Source organism: Cyprinodon tularosa, unplaced genomic scaffold (genome assembly GCF_016077235.1).
Source record: "Cyprinodon tularosa strain WSP-4 unplaced genomic scaffold, ASM1607723v1 ctg508, whole genome shotgun sequence".
In the NCBI taxonomy this organism is placed as follows: domain Eukaryota; kingdom Metazoa; phylum Chordata; class Actinopteri; order Cyprinodontiformes; family Cyprinodontidae; genus Cyprinodon; species Cyprinodon tularosa.
This window is the reverse complement of record NW_024039239.1, coordinates 433,993-454,977: the sequence shown is the minus strand read 5'-3', so window position 1 is coordinate 454,977 and position 20,985 is coordinate 433,993. Positions and strand designations below refer to the sequence as shown.

Genomic DNA, 20,985 nt, shown 5'->3' with positions numbered 1-20,985 from the left:
GGGAACCAACCCACCCCCTGTTAGAAATCCAGTTTGTGTGGGTTGTGTTATTGTTTGTTTTCCCTCCACCACCAGGTGGCGCCTAGTTCTCGTTGGCCTTCTCACACACCTGCGGATGGTTGCCTCATTATCTGAGGACTCTTAAGCTGCTGACTGCCACTACCTCGACGCCAGAGTGTTTGCCAGTTTTGGGTACTCTAGCCAAGCTGAGTTTTGCTGAGTCAAACTGAGTTTTTTGTCCCCGGAGTCTTAAAGGAATAGTACACCCAAAACATGATTAGCCTTCATTTTCTACTCACCATCCAGAATTTACTCGAAACGAAGTCATTTAGAATGTTTTTAGAGCATAAACAGTAGTGTATAGGATTTCCTGAAAGCGCGCACATGCGGGCTCACGACGCTACGGAAGCCGGCAGACCATGACTTCGTTTCGAGTAAATTCTGGAAGCTACCCACTCAGGACACTTGGAATACATTGGACGAGCAGTATGGAGGAATATTGACACGTTTTTTGTGGACTTTTATGGACCTTTCTGTCTCGGTCACCATAGACCTCCATTATTTGAATGTCGGCAGACAGCAAGAAGCCTCCCAGATCTCCAGATGCATTTGAGATATCAAAAAAGTACTCCAGAGTGTTGTTCAGCATGGGGGTGAGTAGAAAATGAAGGCTAATCATGTTTTGGGTGTACTATTCCTTTAACCTTGTTGTTTTTTTGTCTTTGCCTCTCGGCAGGAAGTCATCCTGCAAACTGGATTTTTTTTGGACCTTCTCCCCCTGGAAGTATTGTCTGAGCATCAAGCTGAGCTGAGGATTCAAACAGGTGATTTGGATAAACTTTCCCCCAAAGATTGTTTGGGCTTCACACTGAGCAGGGGATTAATCTCCACAAGAAACCATTCAAGTACCATAGAATAAGTGGCAGTCAGCTCCTCCGTTCCTCAAGGAAACACCTCAACCTGGGTAAACCCTGTCCGCCCTCCAACAAGCAAGTCTATTACTGGAAAAACCCACACCGACTGGATTCAAAGAAAGACACCTTATCTGGAAACGTGAGTCCTGTTGCCTTTATTCCCTTTAACAATCAAAACACAAATTTCTCTCTGAGCCTGAACTAACCGCAGGATTTTCCCCTTCACTTTTCAGTCCCAGTTCGCCATTTAGATTATGTTTTATAGTCTCCATTCTTCAGTTAATGATGAATCACTTACTAAATTAGTTGACGATTATTGAAATAATCAATTAATATAATTAATTTTTTCAGCCCCAGGTAAAATACATGAAATGGGCTATACAGAGTAACTACAGCCCAGATGTTCAACTTTTATAGTGAAGTTAATATTTTAATGAATGTATTATTTTGCTTGATATAAAGAGAGCATAGTAGGTAAAAATATAAGAGTGGGGTTTACCTATGCATAATTCTATATCTTCAAAAGAAAATACTGTATTTACCTTCTCTCTTAGTCATTCAAATGAAACCATTTTCAAAGTGGAAAACAGTCCTAATTCCACATTCATCAGAGCCGCTGACACTTCAAACATTGATAAACAGCATCTAATGAGTGTAGTGCTTATAACATTTTTATTAATGTAGCAAAATTATGCTTTTCTCTTTTAACAATGAATTGCTCTTATCAGTACGGATGCTCACATCGAGCATAAAAAAAGGCATGCGTATTGCATAGCACCAATGACACCTGACCAATTGTGTCCCTACCAAAGTTCAAATCAAACCTACGCCCTTGATGTTATCTCATTAATAGGCCAAGGAAAGGTTTGGTTCCACAGCACACTACTTTGCTCTGGCATCCTTGCCAGGTTTTGTTGCCAAAGGGAAGGAAGTGAAATGCCAATGCGGGTCGACCCGTGTTTGAAAAACCATGGTTAACCCGATAATTTCAGTGGGAAAGAGACTTAAGACTATAGGGACTTAGCTTTCAATGTCAGGTGATGATACAGACTCCCGATCACTAGTAGGACGCATGTAAATTTTTTTTGTTAATTCTCAACATGTGCATGTGCAAAAATTATTATTTAGTGCCTAATCACCCCTGGATAATTTTTACTCAAAGTTTTTAAATAACAGTGCCCAGACATGTCGTTCTCATATTAATTAATTTACTTACCTTGCAGACCCTTTGTAGGGTGCTGATTTTTCTTGTGATTGATGACATGCACTCAGAAAAGCTGGACTGAAAGAGAATGCAGAAGACTCTGCTTGAGAAGTTTGGGATCAGCGATAGCTGGTAGAGAAACCTGAAACAAACAAAATATGCATTTGAAAACGTTTTTGGCTTGTTTTTAAAGCACGTTACAGTTTTTCATCTTTGACAACATACCGTGTTTAAAAAAATAAAGACAAAACGACAGATATGGTTCCAAACAAACAAAAAAATCCTCAAGAAGATCCGTCAATAATGTAAGATATAATATAATAGCTTATGGTAGCATGTCAAAGTAAAGATGCAGCACTGCTTCCTTACGCGCAGTACAAACAGTGGAGTAAAAACATATCTATGGCTGGTATTTAATGTTTTAGGGGAATTACTCACTGTTCAGGTTTATCCAGTGGCTTAGCATTCTCTTTGTCTTTAGACGACTTTATGTGCTTTTCAATTTTATCCAGTTCCTCTTGCTGTGCCCTCTGTGGGAAAATTAAAAGGCAAATATCCTATTCAAAATATGTAATAGCTAATGATTGTAAAAGCAATAAAAAAACAAACAAACTTCATAATCATTGTTCTGGTTCATACAACTAAAGGATTCATCTAACATTTTTTCCTGTTAAAACCTCTGGACTAACCTTAGCTCACCTTGCTGTTACTATTGCACCGATACCAGTATCAGGCGGGGCCCTGATCCAGCAATAAAATGGTGGTATCAGAATCAGCAAGTACCAACAAATAGGGCACTGATACCATTTTGAGAGCCAAAAGTTTATTCAACTATTGTCACCCATTCCAGGTAGGCAATAAAAAGTTCTACTGGATTCACTTTGTTTTAGTCTTTTTCCTGCTTCACAAAGGTAGACAGCAGCTTGACAAAGCCATGATGGCAATTATTTTACATCCAAGTAGTATGCAGTTGTACACACACACATCAATTTCAAACAGACGGTAACAGTATGAGACAATACTGCACAGCCAGGTATCGGGTATCTGGGCCAAAAAATGGCATCAGCGCAACACTACATTCTATCAACTCTACTGTCTCTGATTTACCTAAAGCAGCGATTTCACCAGTCAGGGAGTCACTGGTAGGCAAATGGTAACTATTGCTGCTGCTGTAACTTTTTATCTATTGTGTAAGGAAATGATAGTAAATAAATCATGGCAAACTGTTAATGTTGATAATGCCACACCCAAAGGAATGTACATACAAACAAGTCAAATTATTGTGCTTACTCATACAAAAAAACAAAGTGGATATAAAATGGGATTAAAATTAGCTCTATTCCTTTCTTTCATCTAAATTGATTAAACATGATATGATCAATTTCATATGGATTAAATGCATAACATACCAGGTTATGACTCATTTAATGCAAGAAAATAGAACATATAAACTAACCCTAACCCTAGAAAACAAGCCATTCAATTCAGTTTATTTCTATCATCCAGTCAGATTAATTCTAAGTTTTCTATCTAAAGAAAACCTATTGATTGAATCGATTCATTGACTTGAAAACAATCCCTCACACTAAGCATGCTTGTAGCGACAGTGGAGAGGAAAAACTCCCTTTCAACAGGAAGAAACGTCCAGCAGAACCAGGCTCAGTGTGAGCGGCCATCTGCTGAGGCTGACTGGGGTTCAAGGAGACAGAAGCTCTATTCAATTCAATTTAGTTCATCCATCCATTTTCTATCACACTTATCCCTGCTGGGGTGGCGAGGGTTGCTGGTGCCTATCTCCAGCTGTCTACAGGCAAGAGGCAGGGTCCACCCTGGACAGGTCGCCAGCCCATCGCAGAGACAAACAACCATTAACACACACTCACACCTAAGGAGAATTTAGAGCAGCCTAACAGTCATGTCTTTGGACTGTGGGAGGAAGCAGGAGTACCCAGAGAGGTTGGGAATCAAACCCGCAACCTTCACTCTGCAAAGCAGCAGTGCTACCCACAGTGTCAATTAAATTAAAAAATTTTATTCAAAAGGACACGACAATGAAAGCCGGAGACAGGGCTTGAACCGTCAGCCCTTTGACTTGTTTTCTGTTTCTTCTGAAATTTACAATTGAGAACACATAGTATTATTCAGGGTGGTATATATCTGTAGCTGCAGCTTAGTATTTAGAATCAGTGTGTATTCCTTAACGCCTTGAACCAAACTCCCGTGATACGTATGCACGGGCATGCTTGTGTTTACAAAGCTTCTTCAGAAGGAAGCTATGCCTAATAGCAGGTGTGGGCGGCCCAAGACTCGCCCTACAGTACAGGACCTAAGATAGAAAATGAAGCAATGCAACCCCCAGTTATACAGAAGCACCCCAGATCACTGAGACACAAGGAGGGCAGACATATGGATGGCCGCACCGGAGCGACCAGAGCCGGACCTACAAGGGGACAAACCCCAAAGGGGAATTAGCCTGTCCAGAGGGAGAGGCCTTAAGAGACACCATATCAACATTGACCAGCAAGCTTCAAGACCCGCCCCTGATCCATAGATGCGCTTAGAGGCTGAGCCTCATTGGAAGTGACATATTTTGGCATGTTATCCAATCAGAATTCTACTTTCTCTCTGCACACCTCAGTAGAGTAAGGCTCAAACTCAACAGGGATTTCTCATAGAGGCAGAGTCCTGCTGCTCCAGAGCGGAGGGCAGATCAAGCAAACTAAACAGCTGATTAATGGTGTAACATATTCATGAAATCAAGTGCATTTTAATTTAACTTTCATGACTACTTTTTTGAGGTTTCACAATGCATATTTTACCAAAACATTTTGTGAAATTTACAGGGGAGGTTTAGCCTTGCAGGTATTCAATGAGAAATCGCCACAGATATGCAACTTCAAGCAAACTATGGAAAAACAACTTTTTGTTGAACTCATTAAGGATATGAAATTAGTGATTTTCTTCCCTTAAAGTGATACTTGCCAATGCCTAAATAATACACTAGATATAGACTATTACATCTACTGGACGTGGCTTTACAACTCAAAATACATATAAGGATTATGAAATGTGTTTGTTAACTAAACTGGTAACTTTGAAAATATATTCGAACCTTAGGATTTAAAATACTGGCTTCTTTTCCCTGACAGAGAGAAATAATCCTTTTATGGAACATTTAAAACTAGTATCTTTAAAAGAGTGGAACCTAAACCTTCTCATCTTATTTGTCAACAGTGTGCAGTGAGGTTGCTTGAGGACCCGGATGCAGAGACGAGTGATGACAGATTTAATTGAAGAACACAGGAGACAGAGGCAGCAATCCAGAAATCCAACTTAAAATGTTAAACAAACCAAAAACCATGGAGACATCAGGGGAAAACAAGCATGAGGAGCCAGGGAGAGACGAGCTGAGAAGACAACTTCAACAACGACAAGGAACCAGCACTGAGTGACTGCTGAGGTGGAGTATTTAAGGAGAACAGAACAAAGGATGGACTAATGAGCTGAATAAGGAGCAGGTGTGGGTGGAACTGGCAAGAAGGAATCAGGGGGAAATAAAACAAGCACAAGGGGGCAACAGAGAGTAACTAAAGACTGATTGAATATGATGGAAAATAAATCAAAGAACAAAACAGAACTACTGATAACAGAAAACTGAAAACTCAGAGTCACAACATATGGGATGAACCATAACAGTATTAGATTTGCTTCGATCCACGCCTGCTCCTTGTCAGCTGATTAGTAGTCCTTGTTCAGTTTCCTTCCTGGTTTTTGGTTTCCTGTATTCATTCTTGGATTTTCTTCTGTGGTCTTTTTTGCATTTTCATTAAATCAGCAAAAACTTATCTTTGCCTCCTTCTACTCTGGGTCCAAAACTAACTTCCACCAAACCTGACATGGAGCACTGATGAGAAACCTCGGCCTTGTCAAACGTGTGCTTGACTGACTCTGATTCTAAGAGCTGAACTTGTCAACTGTGTGAAATATTTTCTATGTTACGGTTTTAACCTTTTACATTTAGAATAATCACTCTTTATTTATGAGGTTTGTTGCATTTAGTAGCTGAAGTTAATAATTTATGTCTTTCACTCTATATCAGAGGTCACGGATCAGTGGACCGCGGTCCAGATCTGGACCCACCTGCTGGCTAATCCAGACCCAACCTGATTTAAAACATTTATAATTTACAGCATCTCCAGGCTGCACGTGATCCAAATTAGCCAATGAGCTGCTGTCAGTCTGGGTTGCTTCTGCTGCTACTCTTAGACACAGCAGGCAAACCTGTGGCAAGGCGGGCGATGGGAATGAAGGAGAAGATGATGAGAAAAAGAGAGCAGAGAAAGTGTGGACTGCTGGAAGAACTGTGGTGAACTGGTGAAAGAAAAGTGAAATGGTGCTCAAAGATGACCCTGAACATTTAGAGGATGTTTGGCTCAACCTGCTGCTGTGAAGCAGGATTCTCCACCATGAACAGAATCAGACAGAATCTGCTCTCATTAAGACAGAAAAAATAAAGAAAAAGAAAAAATGTTTAGTTCAAGTTTTATTAAAAAAGTGAGTCAGGAAATTGTCTATATACCAAACCGAGAGATTGTTGTTCTCTACTTCAAAAACAATTTTGATGTTAAAATGGAAAAACATTCTATTTTTTCTATTTTTTATTTTTATTTTATTTCATTGTTTAATGCTGTTTAAAATAACAGATATATATACATGAAATAATCTATTTTTGATAGATTTTTTTGGCTATTTTCAGACATTTACCAACTGACTGGCATTCTTAGGGCTTTCTCTAATTGAAAGTCATGCCCAGGTGTATGAAGACAAGGTTTATATAATATATGATTTTATAGTATCTAAAAGTAGGTATTAGTTGCATGTCCATAGCCTTAAATTGGGCTAGTTATAGCCATGAAATTTCCAATAAAAATCTAAAACCTATAGTACGAAGAAGAACAGTTAAAAATTTCAGCATTTTGCAAAACTGCTACTAAATCAGGTTTTTGCACTAAATGAGACATATGAACAACAGCTAAATGTTACGGGCAAAAAAAGACAAAGATGATATAAAGTAGAAAGAAGATGATGACGGCACGGCATATTCTTTAAACCAATTATCAGAATAAACTTTGATGTTTCTTCCTGTTTAACAGAAACTGTCAGAGACTCACATTTTCATAAAGAGCCTGCAGGGTCTCCATGTCCACTACGTTGTTGTCCAAGTTTAAGATAGCTAAAAAAAAACAGACAGAAAGGTTCAGGTCATTCACAACATCCTGAAGAACCTTTTAACTCAAAATTATTTAGAGAACTTCCCTTATTTTTTGATGAAAATAAATAAATACAACAGTCTTTCTTTCTACTGAACATGGGTTGGAAGTATCATGTTTATAAAATTGGTCAGTAGAAGCGATACAATCAATAAGCAGATATAGTATATATGACGGAAGTTTATCCATCAAGCTAAGAATTGGTTATAAAATAAACTTTCTTGATTAGTTGAGATAAAGATGAGTTTTTCCAGATGGAGAACATTTCCAATTTCTCTCAAAAGCAGTTGGTTTATCATGGAGCCATCAACTTTCTGGCAACTAGCGCAATCCAAGACACAACCTGCTCCTCTTTATGGTCCTTCCCTCAATCTTAAGTTTTCCAGCATTGCTGTAATGGCTCAACATGGGGACTGTCTTCCATTCAACCTGGTCAGGAAATCAAACAAAATATTACAGAGGGAGCGGTGGCCTAGTGGTTAGGGCATAGAGCTTAGAATCCTGAGGTTCTGAGTTTGAAATCCACTCCCACAAACTGCCACTCTGGGTCTCTGAGCTAATCCCTTTAGTGGGGGGAAAAAAAGTATTCAAAAATTTGTTCCAGTTAAATAAATGGAGATCTTTGGATTTCACTCAGTCAGCATTTTATTTTTATCTTTGCAAAGAGAGAACAGTTTATCACACAGCCTTTATTGCTTTGTAATCAGCCCTGTTCTGCATGAGCAGCGTTCGTTCCTCCTTACTTACAATAATGAAAAGTAGTCCGAGTCAAAACAAATTACAAACACTTTGGTTAAACAGTAACTTGTTATGAATAAACCTTGAAAATGAATCTGGTTTGTTATGGAAAGAAAATATATCTAGTCTACAAACACCCTCACTCAGGGGAATTGTGTGGCCTTGCAGGTGAAACAGGCAGTGAAAACTTTTATAGTGAGTAAATAACATAAATTAATATATAAAATAAGAGAAACTACATTTTTCGACCACACCCCACACTGTTCCCCGGGTGCCACACAGTGGCAGCCCACTGCTCCCCAAGGGGATGGGTTAAATGCAGAGGTAAATTTTTGCAATGTGAGATCAATAAAGTTCAATTATTATTATAAAAAAATATTGATTATATGATTGAAACGAAGGAATGACATAGAGCTGCAGGCAGTGAGAAAAGATTATATAGCCAGGAGGTTTCCTACTGAGCCATCCATATTAGTGCTTTAAAGAGAAACTGAATGAATGGTTTTAATGCCAACCTCAGTGCATCAGGAGACATTTAGGTGTAGAAAAGTGCAGGAGGGTTTTTATACTGGCCTTGAATGAACAGAGACAACGAATCAGCGCCGTGAGACAGATCAATGACACAGGCATCAACAGTCAAGAGGACCAGTCATGTTTCACAGCAGACAGGGCAACCAATGGAGCAAAGAGGGAACTGATATTTTGCCCTCTCAGGCAGAGATGATAGTCATTATATATTACTCAAACTACCCAGAAGTTTCTCTACTATTGGACACCGCTGCAAAGCATTTATTACCACGCCCCAAATATTTGGTAGACATGGAATCTTAACTAAAAGTTGTGAGTAATACGATTCACCGTTCAGCAATCAAGAATACTTTCAAAGAAGTAATGATGTGATTATATCACTTAAAGCTCACTGCCTCTATGGTTAAAGGCTTAGAGGCAAAATTAGTGCAGATTGTAAAGCAGGGGGGGGTAATTGTAGTTCCTAAGGGCCGGTATCTTACAACTCTTAGATGGATCTAAATCACTAATTAGATGATTAAGAGGACTCTGGAGAAACTGACCCGCTACTGAGGAGGTAATCCTATTAGGGTGTGTAGGACGGCAGCTGAGACTAAAAGACAGAACATCACCTCTTGATTCCAAAAAAGTTAAAAATAATCCACTGGACTTTTTTTTCAAGTTTGAAGACGTTTCTCTTCCATCCAGGAAGCTTTTTTAATTCAAAATGTCAGAAATAGCGTTGAGTTCCAGGTTTTATACAGCAGCCCAACAAAGAAAGAATGCAAATAGAAATGGACGGTCCAACCCTTTAGAATGGGGTTCGTTTGGTTTCTTTGTTAGCCTGCAATGCCCCATACCTGTCTATGTCTCTGAAAGGGGGTCGTTAAAGGGAATTGTTGGCCGGGCTGAATAGGTGAGGTCTTCAGTTCCCCTGGAAAGTGGTTGGGGCTGCGATGATAGCAGGAAGGAATCAAATTTTTCACTGTATTGTAGGTTTTTTAAGGCTGAAATCTGAGTCCACTATGGCTTCCTTCATGCTCCTCTCACCACATATTTTCTGTCCAAAATGTGACCATTTGGACAAATTACTTTCATCAGAGCAACTTCTTATAAAAAGTCATCTGAGAATGTTACTTCCATCATATTCTACCAAGAATATTTCTTGGAAAAAGAAATGTACAAACAGAAAAGTGCAACAGACAAAAACAAAATATATAAGATCTGCTAAACCTTTGGGCTGACTGATAAAGGAGGTAAGGTGTGATGGAAAAGTTGGATCACTAGAAAAACTCAAAGGAAACAGCATCAGTATCTTATGAGTTACAGACTGAATATGGAAATATAGTGAGAAGAAGCCTCAACAGTTGCTGGACGTTCATTACATTAAGATGCAGAAACCAGAGGGCAATCACAGGTAAAACCTTTGGAGCAAGATTCAAGTGTTGATGATGCAATATTGATTGCATCTAATCTTGCAGCAGGACATACCAGGTGGTTCTGGGTTATTAGGAACCAAACAGGATTAACTTTAACATTAATATCCTACATTCAGTAGCTCCATAACAGCACCCTGATTTATAGCTAGTGAAAACCCATCTCCATGTGGTGACGTCAGAAGGAGAGGACAGCTGGAGGTAGCACAGCATGCTAAAGGGGAGATGGATGGAAATGTTTATGATTGTTCCAGAACATCGGGTCTGGAGTTGGTCTGAACAATCAGGGAGTTCAATCTCAGGTAATGCTGCTGAGGAACAATGAAGCATCACAGCTTACAGATCAGAACCATCCATGGCTAATGCTAACGTGACTCCACCAGATGGATTTGCTCCGCTTATCCATCTGGAAACCTTCCGTTGAAGTAATTTTGGGAAGGGGCGAAAATACTGGTTAGCTGATTGGCCTATGTTGGTGATAGACGGGCCAAATAAACCAATCAGATCAAAGGAGCATATGACGTACAACAGAGCGATGACGAAGAGGAGCCAATTGATAGATCAAACTCTTGCCGAAACCAGTCGGGAGAAGAGCAAAAACATCTTTTCCTCTGAGAAAAGCCTCCAGAGCAGTGTTTTGCTCTTCTTTCAGTGAAGAAATACTCTGTAATTCCGATAAAACTTGCTCGATAGCCACGCTAACGCTAGTTTCATCGGCTGAAGCCGCCATGTTCTTTAGACTGAACTGTCGCGCTTCTCGTTGCGTCACACCTCAACCCGCCTCAAAGCCAACGCTGATTGGACGTTCGTTTGGTGAACGGCTTCAAATTTTCTTTAACGGAGAGTCTCCAGACTGATCTGCGAGTGAAACCTTGAAAGCTTGGAGATCAGGATGGTCTCACGAGGCTAGGCTAATGCTGCATTCACATCAAAAGCTTTTTGGGCGTCAGAAATGCTTAAAACGTTGAAATTTGGATGTTGGATCAAACTGTGGCCCTCTGGTTGTTTATCGGCTCTGTTCTGTACAGTGATAGCCATTTAAAATATCCCCACTTTCCTTGATGGGCCCCTGGCTGGTCCCTGGCTGGTCCCCCACAATTCCTTTTTAAACATCAATCTTTGTACTAAAATATTCTTTCTGTCTTGATTTGTGAACAATATGATCTAAAGAGAAGCGTCATCTCCTGGTCAGACCCTGTAATTCAGTGAAAGGGTGGAGTCAAATAAAAAAAAAAACCTGAAGAAGAATTCCCTTGTTTGAACATGCGTAGACCGCAAGGTTTCTGGTAAATCGGCTCGTAGCTCTGCTTTCAGGATTGAACATGTTTGATTTTCTCCCAACCTTACGATTCCTGATGTGCTTGGAACATCTTGAGATGGATGTGTTTTTTATTTTGTTATCCGCGCAGTAATTCCTTCTTTAGAGCAGTGGCCATACCAGGAGGTGGCCAGGATTGGCCACCGCCACCCTGTGCAATGCCCTGACCACCCCACTGGCCACCCCACTTACCAGTGTAAAATGTAGTAGCATCAGTTTTGCATTTTACCACATTATGCACAGCCAGCGACGTAACATCAAAAAAATCACACAATAAATCAAAATATGAGTAGGTGTTTCCTACAGGCAGGTTTACCACTATAGTAGATTCAAACCCTGAAATTATGGCTTTTAGTTTCAGTAGCCACCCCAAGATTTTTAGTAGCCCCATCTGGCCCCCCATTAAACATTTCTGGAAGCGAAACTGCTTTAGTGGTAAAAAAAAGAATAAATAGGGCAGGTGGCTTTCCTGTTTACCACACCAGTATTAGAAACATTTAGACAGCTGGGTAGTTTTTCAGTTACTGGACTCACCATGCTGGATATCTTTCATGTCGAGGTGCAATGAAGACATAAGGATCCCAACAGCCTGTGAGCGCTTATTGTTCAGGAGCTTCACCACCTATATAAGAAAAATGCAATGTTAGGTACAAGTCCATAATAGATAAATTAGCTTTTTACTGTACTTTAATTAGAAAAACACATGTAGGTTTTTGGATGCAGTGTTATATACAACTTCATAAATAAATTATTCAATTCAATTCAGTTTATTTCTATAGCGCCAATTCACAACACACGTCATCTCAAGGCACTTTACAGTTCAACAGATCATACATTCAAATTGATTCAAAGTTTTCTATCTAAGGAAAACCAGTAGATTGCTTCAACTCATTGACTCAAATACAATCCCTCACACTAAGCATGCTTGTAGCGACAGTGGAGAGGAAAAACTCCCTTTTAACAGGAAGAAACCTCCAGCAGAACCAGGCTCAGTGTGAGCGGCCATCTGCAGAGGCCCACTGGGGTTCAAGGAGACAGAAGCAGAGATACAAAAAGCAGCTGTAAAAGGCAGCCTGGTCCAGGAAACACAAAGCCAGGCAGATGAGCTCTGAGCCAGCTCCCATGTCAGAGGATGAAGATAGCACATCCAGCCAGTCACGGTCAGAGAAACAGGACTACACTGGAAAACAGCCGATCTCCAGCATCTATAAACAAAGGTGTTGATGAAGCAGCACAGCTGATATTTCTCTCCAGGATGGAGTCACAGCCAAATAGGGTGCTTACTTTGAACTGCTGTTTAAAAATAAGTTCTGAGCTAAACTGATACGCAGCTATACTAATCGACAGCGTCCTATAGTTTCTTTGAGGCTAATAAAAAAGGTGAATTAGCTTTAGAATAATAACTTTAGAACTGTTCTGAAAATAAGTAAATTATTCAAATAATATGCCGCAGCTTTTGGAATAGCTCTGTTACTTTCCCTTGATTTTTCTTTTTTTTTTACTCCTTTTCTTAAAGTAGAACTGTGTAACGTTTGGCCACTGCAGGCTCTAGACTCGTAATGTCCAGGTTTAGCCGCCCTGAAGGCAACTGGCGGTACTGCACTGTGCTAAATGAACCAGCCTCCCTCTGTGCTTTGGAATCTGATAGCAGACCACTTTGCACCAGCAGTTTGAAAAGTCATGGACTGAGTTTCCAATAGTCCTTAAAATCCTTGAGTTTATGGCCTTAAAGTTTTTGGACGGCCATAATAAAAACACCATCCTTAAAAGATCTTGAACTTCATATCTCTTTTATTTATATATAGTAAATTACACGAAAAATTTCATATTTTTCTCATATTTTTTTTTTACTGTTTAACCAAAGTGTCTTTAATTTGTTTTGACTCTGACTACTTTCCATTATTGTAAATAACGAGGAACGAATGCTGCCCAAATCAGAACAGGGCTGATTACTGTGCAATAAGGGCCGTATGTTGAACTGTTCTCTCTTTACTTACTACGTTGACATTTCACAGTGAATTACTTTCTATTAACTCTACTTTCTGTTTTCTAATGTTTGACGCAATGTCATTGGCTAACTAGCCAGACAAACAGCCAGACTAATGTTACACTACATACTATACTATAGGATACATCAGTATATATATTGATTTTCTGTTTATTTTTTCTTTATTCTTTTGAAGAGCCAAGTTAGGACAAACATTGCTTCCTTGCCATTGTGTTTGTGTCTGAATTATTTATGTGATTTCCTATTTCAGAAGATGTAAACGTTCAATTTATTACTGCCAACGCTGACGGCACATAACTCTTCAAAGCTTTTAAAGACTTTGTTTTATATACAAGACATAAAAGAGTCTTTGGACACAGACCTGTTTTGCCTTAGATTTGGTGATGGTGTCAGAGAGCGGCTGCTTCTTTTCTTTAACTGCAGTTTTTGAGAAGAGCGCCACAAATTCATCAAAATCTACTTCAGGTTCCTCGACCGTCTCCCACACAAGTGCAGAATGAGCGTCCCTGGAAAACAGGAAGTGAAACACAGTTTCAGGTGACAAACCATTGACTTGAGAGCTAATGAGGAATCATTTTGTCAGTTAAATATCTTATATAAATAAAAAATCCCATGTTTTATTGTCATTAAACTGTCCCAAGTATAGAGCAATGAAATTACCTCTCTGCATTTAACCCATCCCTTGGGGAGCATTGGGCTGCCATTGTGCAGTGCCCAAGGAGCAGTGTGGGGTTAAGGGTCTTTGCTCAGGGATCCAGAGTGGCCGGCTGTGGGAGTGGGATTCGAACTCAGAACCTCTTGATTCAAAGCTCTATGCCCTTACCGCTAGGCCGGCCGCCAATCTCCATAATTCACTGAATAAACATTTTTGTAGATTTAGGTTTGAAGTAATCTTTGTTCGGCTCTGCTGACTGGAATTAATATTAATCTTTTGGTACTGTAAATAACCATATTGTATTTTATTAGGCCAAAAAGGAAGGTGTTCTATTCAATAGGTTTTGTGCTGATTTTTGTCTTACAATGTTTATAACTTCTGGCTTGAGCTAAGTGCTTTTATTTTGTTGAGCATGTCCTTCCTGTTCTGCAGAATGTATTTTCCGTGAGATTGTTTTCCCACAAACACAGCATTTAGTTAAACACCGAGCCACGGTGTCATTTCATATAGTCCTGGCAGCTATAGGGAAGCTATAATCTCTCAATTCTGACTTTAAACTCAGATTTTTACATTTTACTGAAATAAAATGTAAAAATCAGTTAACTTTTTGTTATTTTTTCAGTGGCCCTAATCCTCTTTCGTATGATATATATAAAGGATATTGCAGTTTATTTTATTTTTTATTTTAGTATATAAGTGGTGGCCTATGCATTGCGCTTGGGTCTCGTAGGTTCTGAGTTCAAGTCCCAGACACACAGACTGCCACTCTGGGTCCCTGAGAAAGCAGGTTATTTGGTTTTCTGGTTATATTCTTTGCAAACTCTCTGCTTCGTTTTAATGGCATTGTTTTGGCTTTGTTTTCTAGTTGCATATAATAGTTCATTTTTTTACATTAATTTTAAGAGAGGATGTGATTTAAGCTGTTTTAAGTGACCTGAGCTTGAAATGGTCACATCTGCTGTTTAGCAGTAGTGAGGTGCTTATTTCAGTTAATTGGAGTAGTAGAGATAATTACAATTGATACCGATCAGCATCAATACCTCTTTGTTTGGAGCTGGATCCTGGTCCAATAGAGGGGCTTCATTGGCCTGGGTGGCTCCACTGCAGCTTTCCTGGCTGGTTTCTCCTGAGTTAAAGCCAGAGAATATAGACCAAGGGGCAACGGAGGGGGGAGTGAACCTATTGCTCCAGGAAGACTTGGGGGGAAACAAACCAATCCTTGTGGAGGAGGGGGAGGAGGCCCACAGCCTGGAGGAGGGGGTGGAGGTGGAGGACCTGGAAGACCTGGTAAAGGAGGAGGTGGAGGCGGACCAGGGAGTCCTGGTAAAGGAGGAGGTGGAGGCGGACCAGGGAGTCCTGGTAAAGGAGGAGGTGGTGGCGGCGGGGGAGGACCTTGAAGTCCAGGTAAAGGGGGAGGAGGGGGTGGCGGGGGAGGACCTGGAAGACCTGGTAAAGGAGGAGGTGGAGGAGGACCAGGGAGTCCTGGTAAAGGTGGAGGAGGGGGTGGCGGGGGAAGACCTGGAAGTCCAGGTAAAGGTGGAGGAGGGGGTGGCGGGGGAGGACCTGGAAGACCAGGTAAAGGAGGAGGAGGAGGTGGAGCAGAAGGACCTGTTGAACCAGATGGAAGGGTTGAATCTAGACCTGGGGGTAATGGAGGAGGAGGTGGAGGTGGGACCATAGTCCGGCCTGAGTGAAGAGTTGCAGTTTCGCCTCGAGGCAGGGGAGGTGCAGACGAAGGATCCAGCTGACATGCACAATCACGCTTGGATTGGGGCTTCTCAAAACCTCCATCCTGCTCTCTACAAGGCACTTTGAACCCAAAGCTGTCATCCATTGGCGAGGTCTGTACGGATTTGACCTCCTGACAGCCCAGCAGGGGTCCCGCCTCTGTTTGCAGATGGGCATCACGGAGAGCCCTCAACAGGCCATCCTCTCCTCCACATTCTCTGTCAGTCGTGGAGGTGATGGTCCTTGTACCCTTCTCCTCCAGAAGAGGGGGCTGACGTTCAAGCTCAGCAATCTTAGTCCTGAGGTCTTCAATAGTTTGTTCAAGCTGCTGGATAACATTAACGTGTTTTTCCTTCATCTTTTTTAAGGGCAAAACAAACTCCTCCTAAAGAAAGCGAAGATTATTAAATTAAAAATGAAAGGTTTAACCAAATTTTATACAAAACAAGAAAATAATAATTACACATGGTTTCATATTAATTACGTCTAGCATAGAATGAGTGGCGATAGGTGGATGGCTGGATGGATGGATGGATGGATGGATGGATGGATGGATGGATGGATGGATGGATGGATGGATGGATGGACGGACGGACAGATGGATGGTTGGATGGATGGATGGATGGATGGATGGATGGATGTATAAAGGACAAATGGATTGACCGACTGATGGATGGACGGACCTGTTGATGGACAGACCGATTGATGGACACACTGTTGGATGGATGGATGGATGGATGGATGGATGGATGGATGGATGGATGGATGGATGGATGGATGGATGGATCTATCTCTCTACACGATCAATGAGTTCGATGAGTTCCTTACACAAAATCAAAGAATGTAAAGAAAAATACAGAGACAGACCTCTGAGGGTGTCTCTTCGTTCTCTGGTTGTCTTGTTTTGGGAACAGCTTCATGATGATCTAGACACAAAAATCAGAGTGCAGCAACAACACTTTACCAGGTAAAAGTTGTAATTATTAAAAATGAGTTAAAAATATATGTTAGTTCTGAGAATTAGCCAAAAATGCATCAAATGCTTGGATCTGATTTCTGCAGTCTTCGAGGCTTGAGCGTCTGGGACTCTGGGTAGCATTTCCTGCGTTGTGTTGGCAAACATTTGGAATCCACCTCTTCCTCTGGGCAAGGACTGAACTTTAGGAGCAGGTTAGTGACTCACACATTCCTAATCATCCTCCGTCAGATTAACGTGGTTACTAACCCCAGTTTTCCCCTGCAGACATACCTGCCTTAGACATCCCTGCAGTTACTGCAGATCCATTGTTTTTTAATAAACACCTTTTTGAGAAATCTAACTGTATGTCTGCCTCGTTTACTGGGTCCTCTCTTCTGGTCCTTGACAATCTAACTGTCCAACTTAAATACTGGATCATATTGTTCTTAGCATGACACTTTCTAGCTGTTTCCATCCACACCTGCTTCCGAGTTACTGATTACTCCACTATTTGTTCTGTCTCCCATATATACTCCTCCTTTGCAATTCCTCATGGCTGGATTATCTTCCTTATTATGTGTGTTTCCTAGTTTTGGCTCCAGAGTTCCTTGTCTGAAATTTCTGGATTAATGCTTCTGTTACTCTTTACCTCTTCGTAAAATTTGCAAGAAAGTATCTCAGCCTTCTATCTCTGCATTTGGATCCTCTACAAATATCCACTACCCTATATATATGCTTAGGTGTATATTAATAGCTTCAAGGAGTAAAACAATTCAATTATTGTAACCAGTTAATGCTGCATATTTAATTAAGTCTTCCTCTTACCTCCATCCGTCGATTTAATCCCAGTCCTGTTTTCTCCCCCATGTTTTAATGGTGACCATTGGCTCTTGATTTGACCGATGAGTTTCCCCTCAAGTAGATCCAGTGAGTGTGGTGGCTGGTTGACTGCAGCCCAAGTATAAAGCTGGTCATGCTGCAGAGACACATTAATGTCATGAAGTCATTGTACTTTTGTCAAATCATTAAAGTAGTGTTTTAGTACCTTTCTTGCCTATGAGGTGGACTACAACATCTTTAGATTTCCATCTTTCTATGAGCAAACCCAAATTCAAATCCTGACCACAGTGACGGAGAGAGGGGGGTTTATTCAGTTACATTACCTACAGCCATATTTAAAAACAATAAAAGGTCTTTTAGCAGAAGTATTAAAGTATGAACAACGTGTTCCTACTCTCCACCAGCCCCCATTTTCCCTTCATTGAAAAAGCTACAAGAACTCATGTCAGCAAAAACGGTTCACTGTGAGCTCCTGGTAATCTCTCCAACATGGAGAGGAATTCCAGGGATTCGTGGACAGGGAATGAACTGAAAAAGTTAGTTTTTATGTGTTATATACGTACCGTAACTGAACAATGTTGAGTTATCCACTAAATTTCAAGGTATCAGATTGTGTTCTTTTTTTTCGGGTTTAAAAGTGAACAGGGTCGGGAGATGTTGTGAATATGCACATTAAGGTTTGAACAATGTTGAGTTATCCACTAATTCCCCGTCCACACGAAGCCGAACCCTGGCCTAAACGCACAAATTTTTCACCAAACCAGCCTCTCATCCACACGAAGCCGGCGTTTCGGGGGTCTGTAAACGATCTTTTTTTTATTCAGCCTTCAGAGTGGAAAGATTTCAAAACGCCGTTTTCGCGTTTCCATCTTTACGCTCTAACCGCATATTTTTTTTTACACGCATGCGTCATAGCGTCGCCTCTAAACACGCATGCGCGACACAGTATCACAACAACAATGGCGCCGTTGCTGCTAATGCTACTCACCCTGCTGTCGGGCTTACAACAGAATCTTCTTCTTCTGGAATATCTCCAGGAAGAACATTTGACTTAACCACGAAAATGGACCCGCAGGGCAACCATGTATAAATATTAGTGCGCACGCCCAACATTTCGTCGCTTATTTTTGCTTTGGCACCACAGCGCCACTTACAGGCCTGGCATACATTTTGCAGCGTTTTCATGCATTCGTGTGGACGCTCACATTTATTTTATGTCTCCGTCTTTACGGCAAACGTTTTGGAAAATATCAGCGTTTCGTGTTCGTTTTGACTTCGTGTGGACGGGGCCTTAATTTCAAGGTATCAGATTGTGTTTTTTTTTTTTTTCTGGTTTAAAAGTGAAGAAGGGCTGGGAGATGTTGTAAATATGCACATTAAGGTTTGAACAATGTTGAGTTATTGTAATTGCACTACGTTTTATCTGTAGGTTGAGCAATTTCAAAAGTTAATTTATTGTGAATGCGCTAATGTTTGATTCAGTGGTAGGCTGTTACATTATGTGTTTACTGAATCAGGGAAAAGTTCCCTCCACGTTTGAGTTAAGTTATTGTGAATACCCAAACATTTCAGTTCAAATTCATAGACCCCACTGCATTCCCCAAAATGCGTCTGGCTCTATTCAATTAAAGTCTATGTAGAGGAGACCATGGGAGTGAACAGAGTTATCAGAATGCTGGTTTGAATCGTATCAATAAAGTTTGACTGAATGATTTGTCTGTTTTTATGACATTTCCTCTAGCACAGCTCCATCAAGTAGATGTATAACAGAACCCCAGTCAAATGTTTGGCTGCAGCTTCTGTTCTATGCACCTTATATCCCAGTGCACCCTACATATGAAAACAGTTCTAAAATAGTCCTTTCATTAAAGCCTCAAAATCCAGTGCGAAAAATACAGTAATCAGTATTAAATAGTTAGCATGACTATCACTGCCCCTTGGTAGTTAGCATGGCTATCACTGCCCCTACAGAGTTAGCATGGCTATCACTGCCCCTACATAGTTAGCATGGCTATCATTGGCCCTAAATAGTTAACATGGCTATCGCTTCCCCTACATAGTTAGCATGAGTATCACTGCCCCTGCATAGTTAGCATGACTATCACTGCCCCTACGTAGTTAGCATTGCTATCACTGCCCCTACAGAGTTAGTATGACTATCACTGCCCTTAAATAGTTAGCATGACTATCACTGCCCCTACGTAGTTAGCATGGCTATCACTGCCCCTGCATAGTTAGCATGGCTATCACTTCCCCTAAATAGTTAAAATGGCTATCACTGCCCCTACGTAGTTAGCATGGCTATCAGTTCCCCTACAGAGATAGTATGACTATCACTGCCCTTAAATAGTTAGCATCCCTATCACTGCCCCTACGTAGTTAGCATGGCTATCACTGCCCCTAAATAGTTAGCATGGCTATCACTTCCCCTACATAGTTGGCATGAGTATCACTGCCCCTACAGAGTTAGCATGGCTATCACTGCCCCTACAGAGTTAGCATGACTATCACTGCCCCTACATAGTTAGCATGGCTATCACTGCCCCTAAATAGTTAACATGACTATCACTACCCCCTGCATAGTTAGCATGGCTATCACTGCCCCTACAGAGTTAGCATGGCTATCACTACCCCTAAATAGTTAACATGACTATCACTGCCCCTACATAGTTAGCATGGCTATCACTGCCCCTAAATAGTTAACATGGCTATCACTGCCCCTGCATAGTTAGCATGGCTATCACTGCCCCTACAGAGTTAGCATGGCTATAACTACCCCTAAATAGTTAGCATAGCTATCACTGCCCCTACATAGTTAGCATGACTATCACTGCCCCTACATAGTTAGCATAGCTATCACTGCCCCTGCATAGTAAGCATGGCTATCACTGCCCTGCATAGTTAGCATGGCTATCACTGCCCCTAAATAGTTAAGATGGCTATCACTGCCCCTGCATAGTTAGCATGGCTATCACTGCCCCTACAGAGTTAGCATGGCTATAACTACCCCTAAATAGTTAGCATGGCTATCACTGCCCCTACATAGTTAGCATGACTATCACTGCCCCTACATAGTCAGCATGGCTATCATTGCCCCTACATAGTTAGCATGACTATCACTGCCCCTACATAGTCAGCATGGCTATCACTGCCCCTACATAGTTAGGGACTCATTTCCTACCGGGATTAGCTTCATAGTCATGGTACGTAGGACACTTCTTTGATTTTACTGTGGAGAATCTTTTGGCAATTAATCTTTTAAGATTTGGAACATTGCAACATTGCAAATTAATATTCGAATCCTTTCAAGTCAAATATTTTTTAAATTCAAATTCAGTTAATTAAATTGAAACAGCTGAAATAATTTTCAAAATCTGAAAAAAACTGCTAACTGTTAAAAAGTTAAAGT

The 20,985-nt window shown here is 40.8% G+C and overlaps 1 protein-coding gene across 2 annotated transcripts in view; it reads right to left on the bottom strand.

Moving 5' to 3' along the window:
• Nucleotides 1-20,985, bottom strand: part of LOC119795294 (formin-2-like) — a 47,139-nt gene that overhangs the window by 16,218 nt on the left and 9,936 nt on the right. Inside the window, exons 4-12 of one of the 2 annotated variants that reach the window (XM_038303206.1) lie at nt 17,562-17,712; nt 16,646-16,704; nt 15,398-16,163; nt 15,091-15,361; nt 13,757-13,901; nt 11,922-12,009; nt 7,290-7,351; nt 2,557-2,648; nt 2,131-2,260 (exon numbers count right to left, since the gene is read on the bottom strand). In XM_038303206.1, coding sequence (XP_038159134.1) covers nt 2,131-2,260; nt 2,557-2,648; nt 7,290-7,351; nt 11,922-12,009; nt 13,757-13,901; nt 15,091-15,361; nt 15,398-16,163; nt 16,646-16,704; nt 17,562-17,712 — 1,764 coding nt within the window. Of the gene's footprint in view, nt 1-2,130; nt 2,261-2,556; nt 2,649-7,289; nt 7,352-11,921; nt 12,010-13,756; nt 13,902-15,090; nt 16,164-16,645; nt 16,705-17,561; nt 17,713-20,985 lie in introns of both variants that reach the window. The other variant, XM_038303205.1, reaches the window with a different exon arrangement.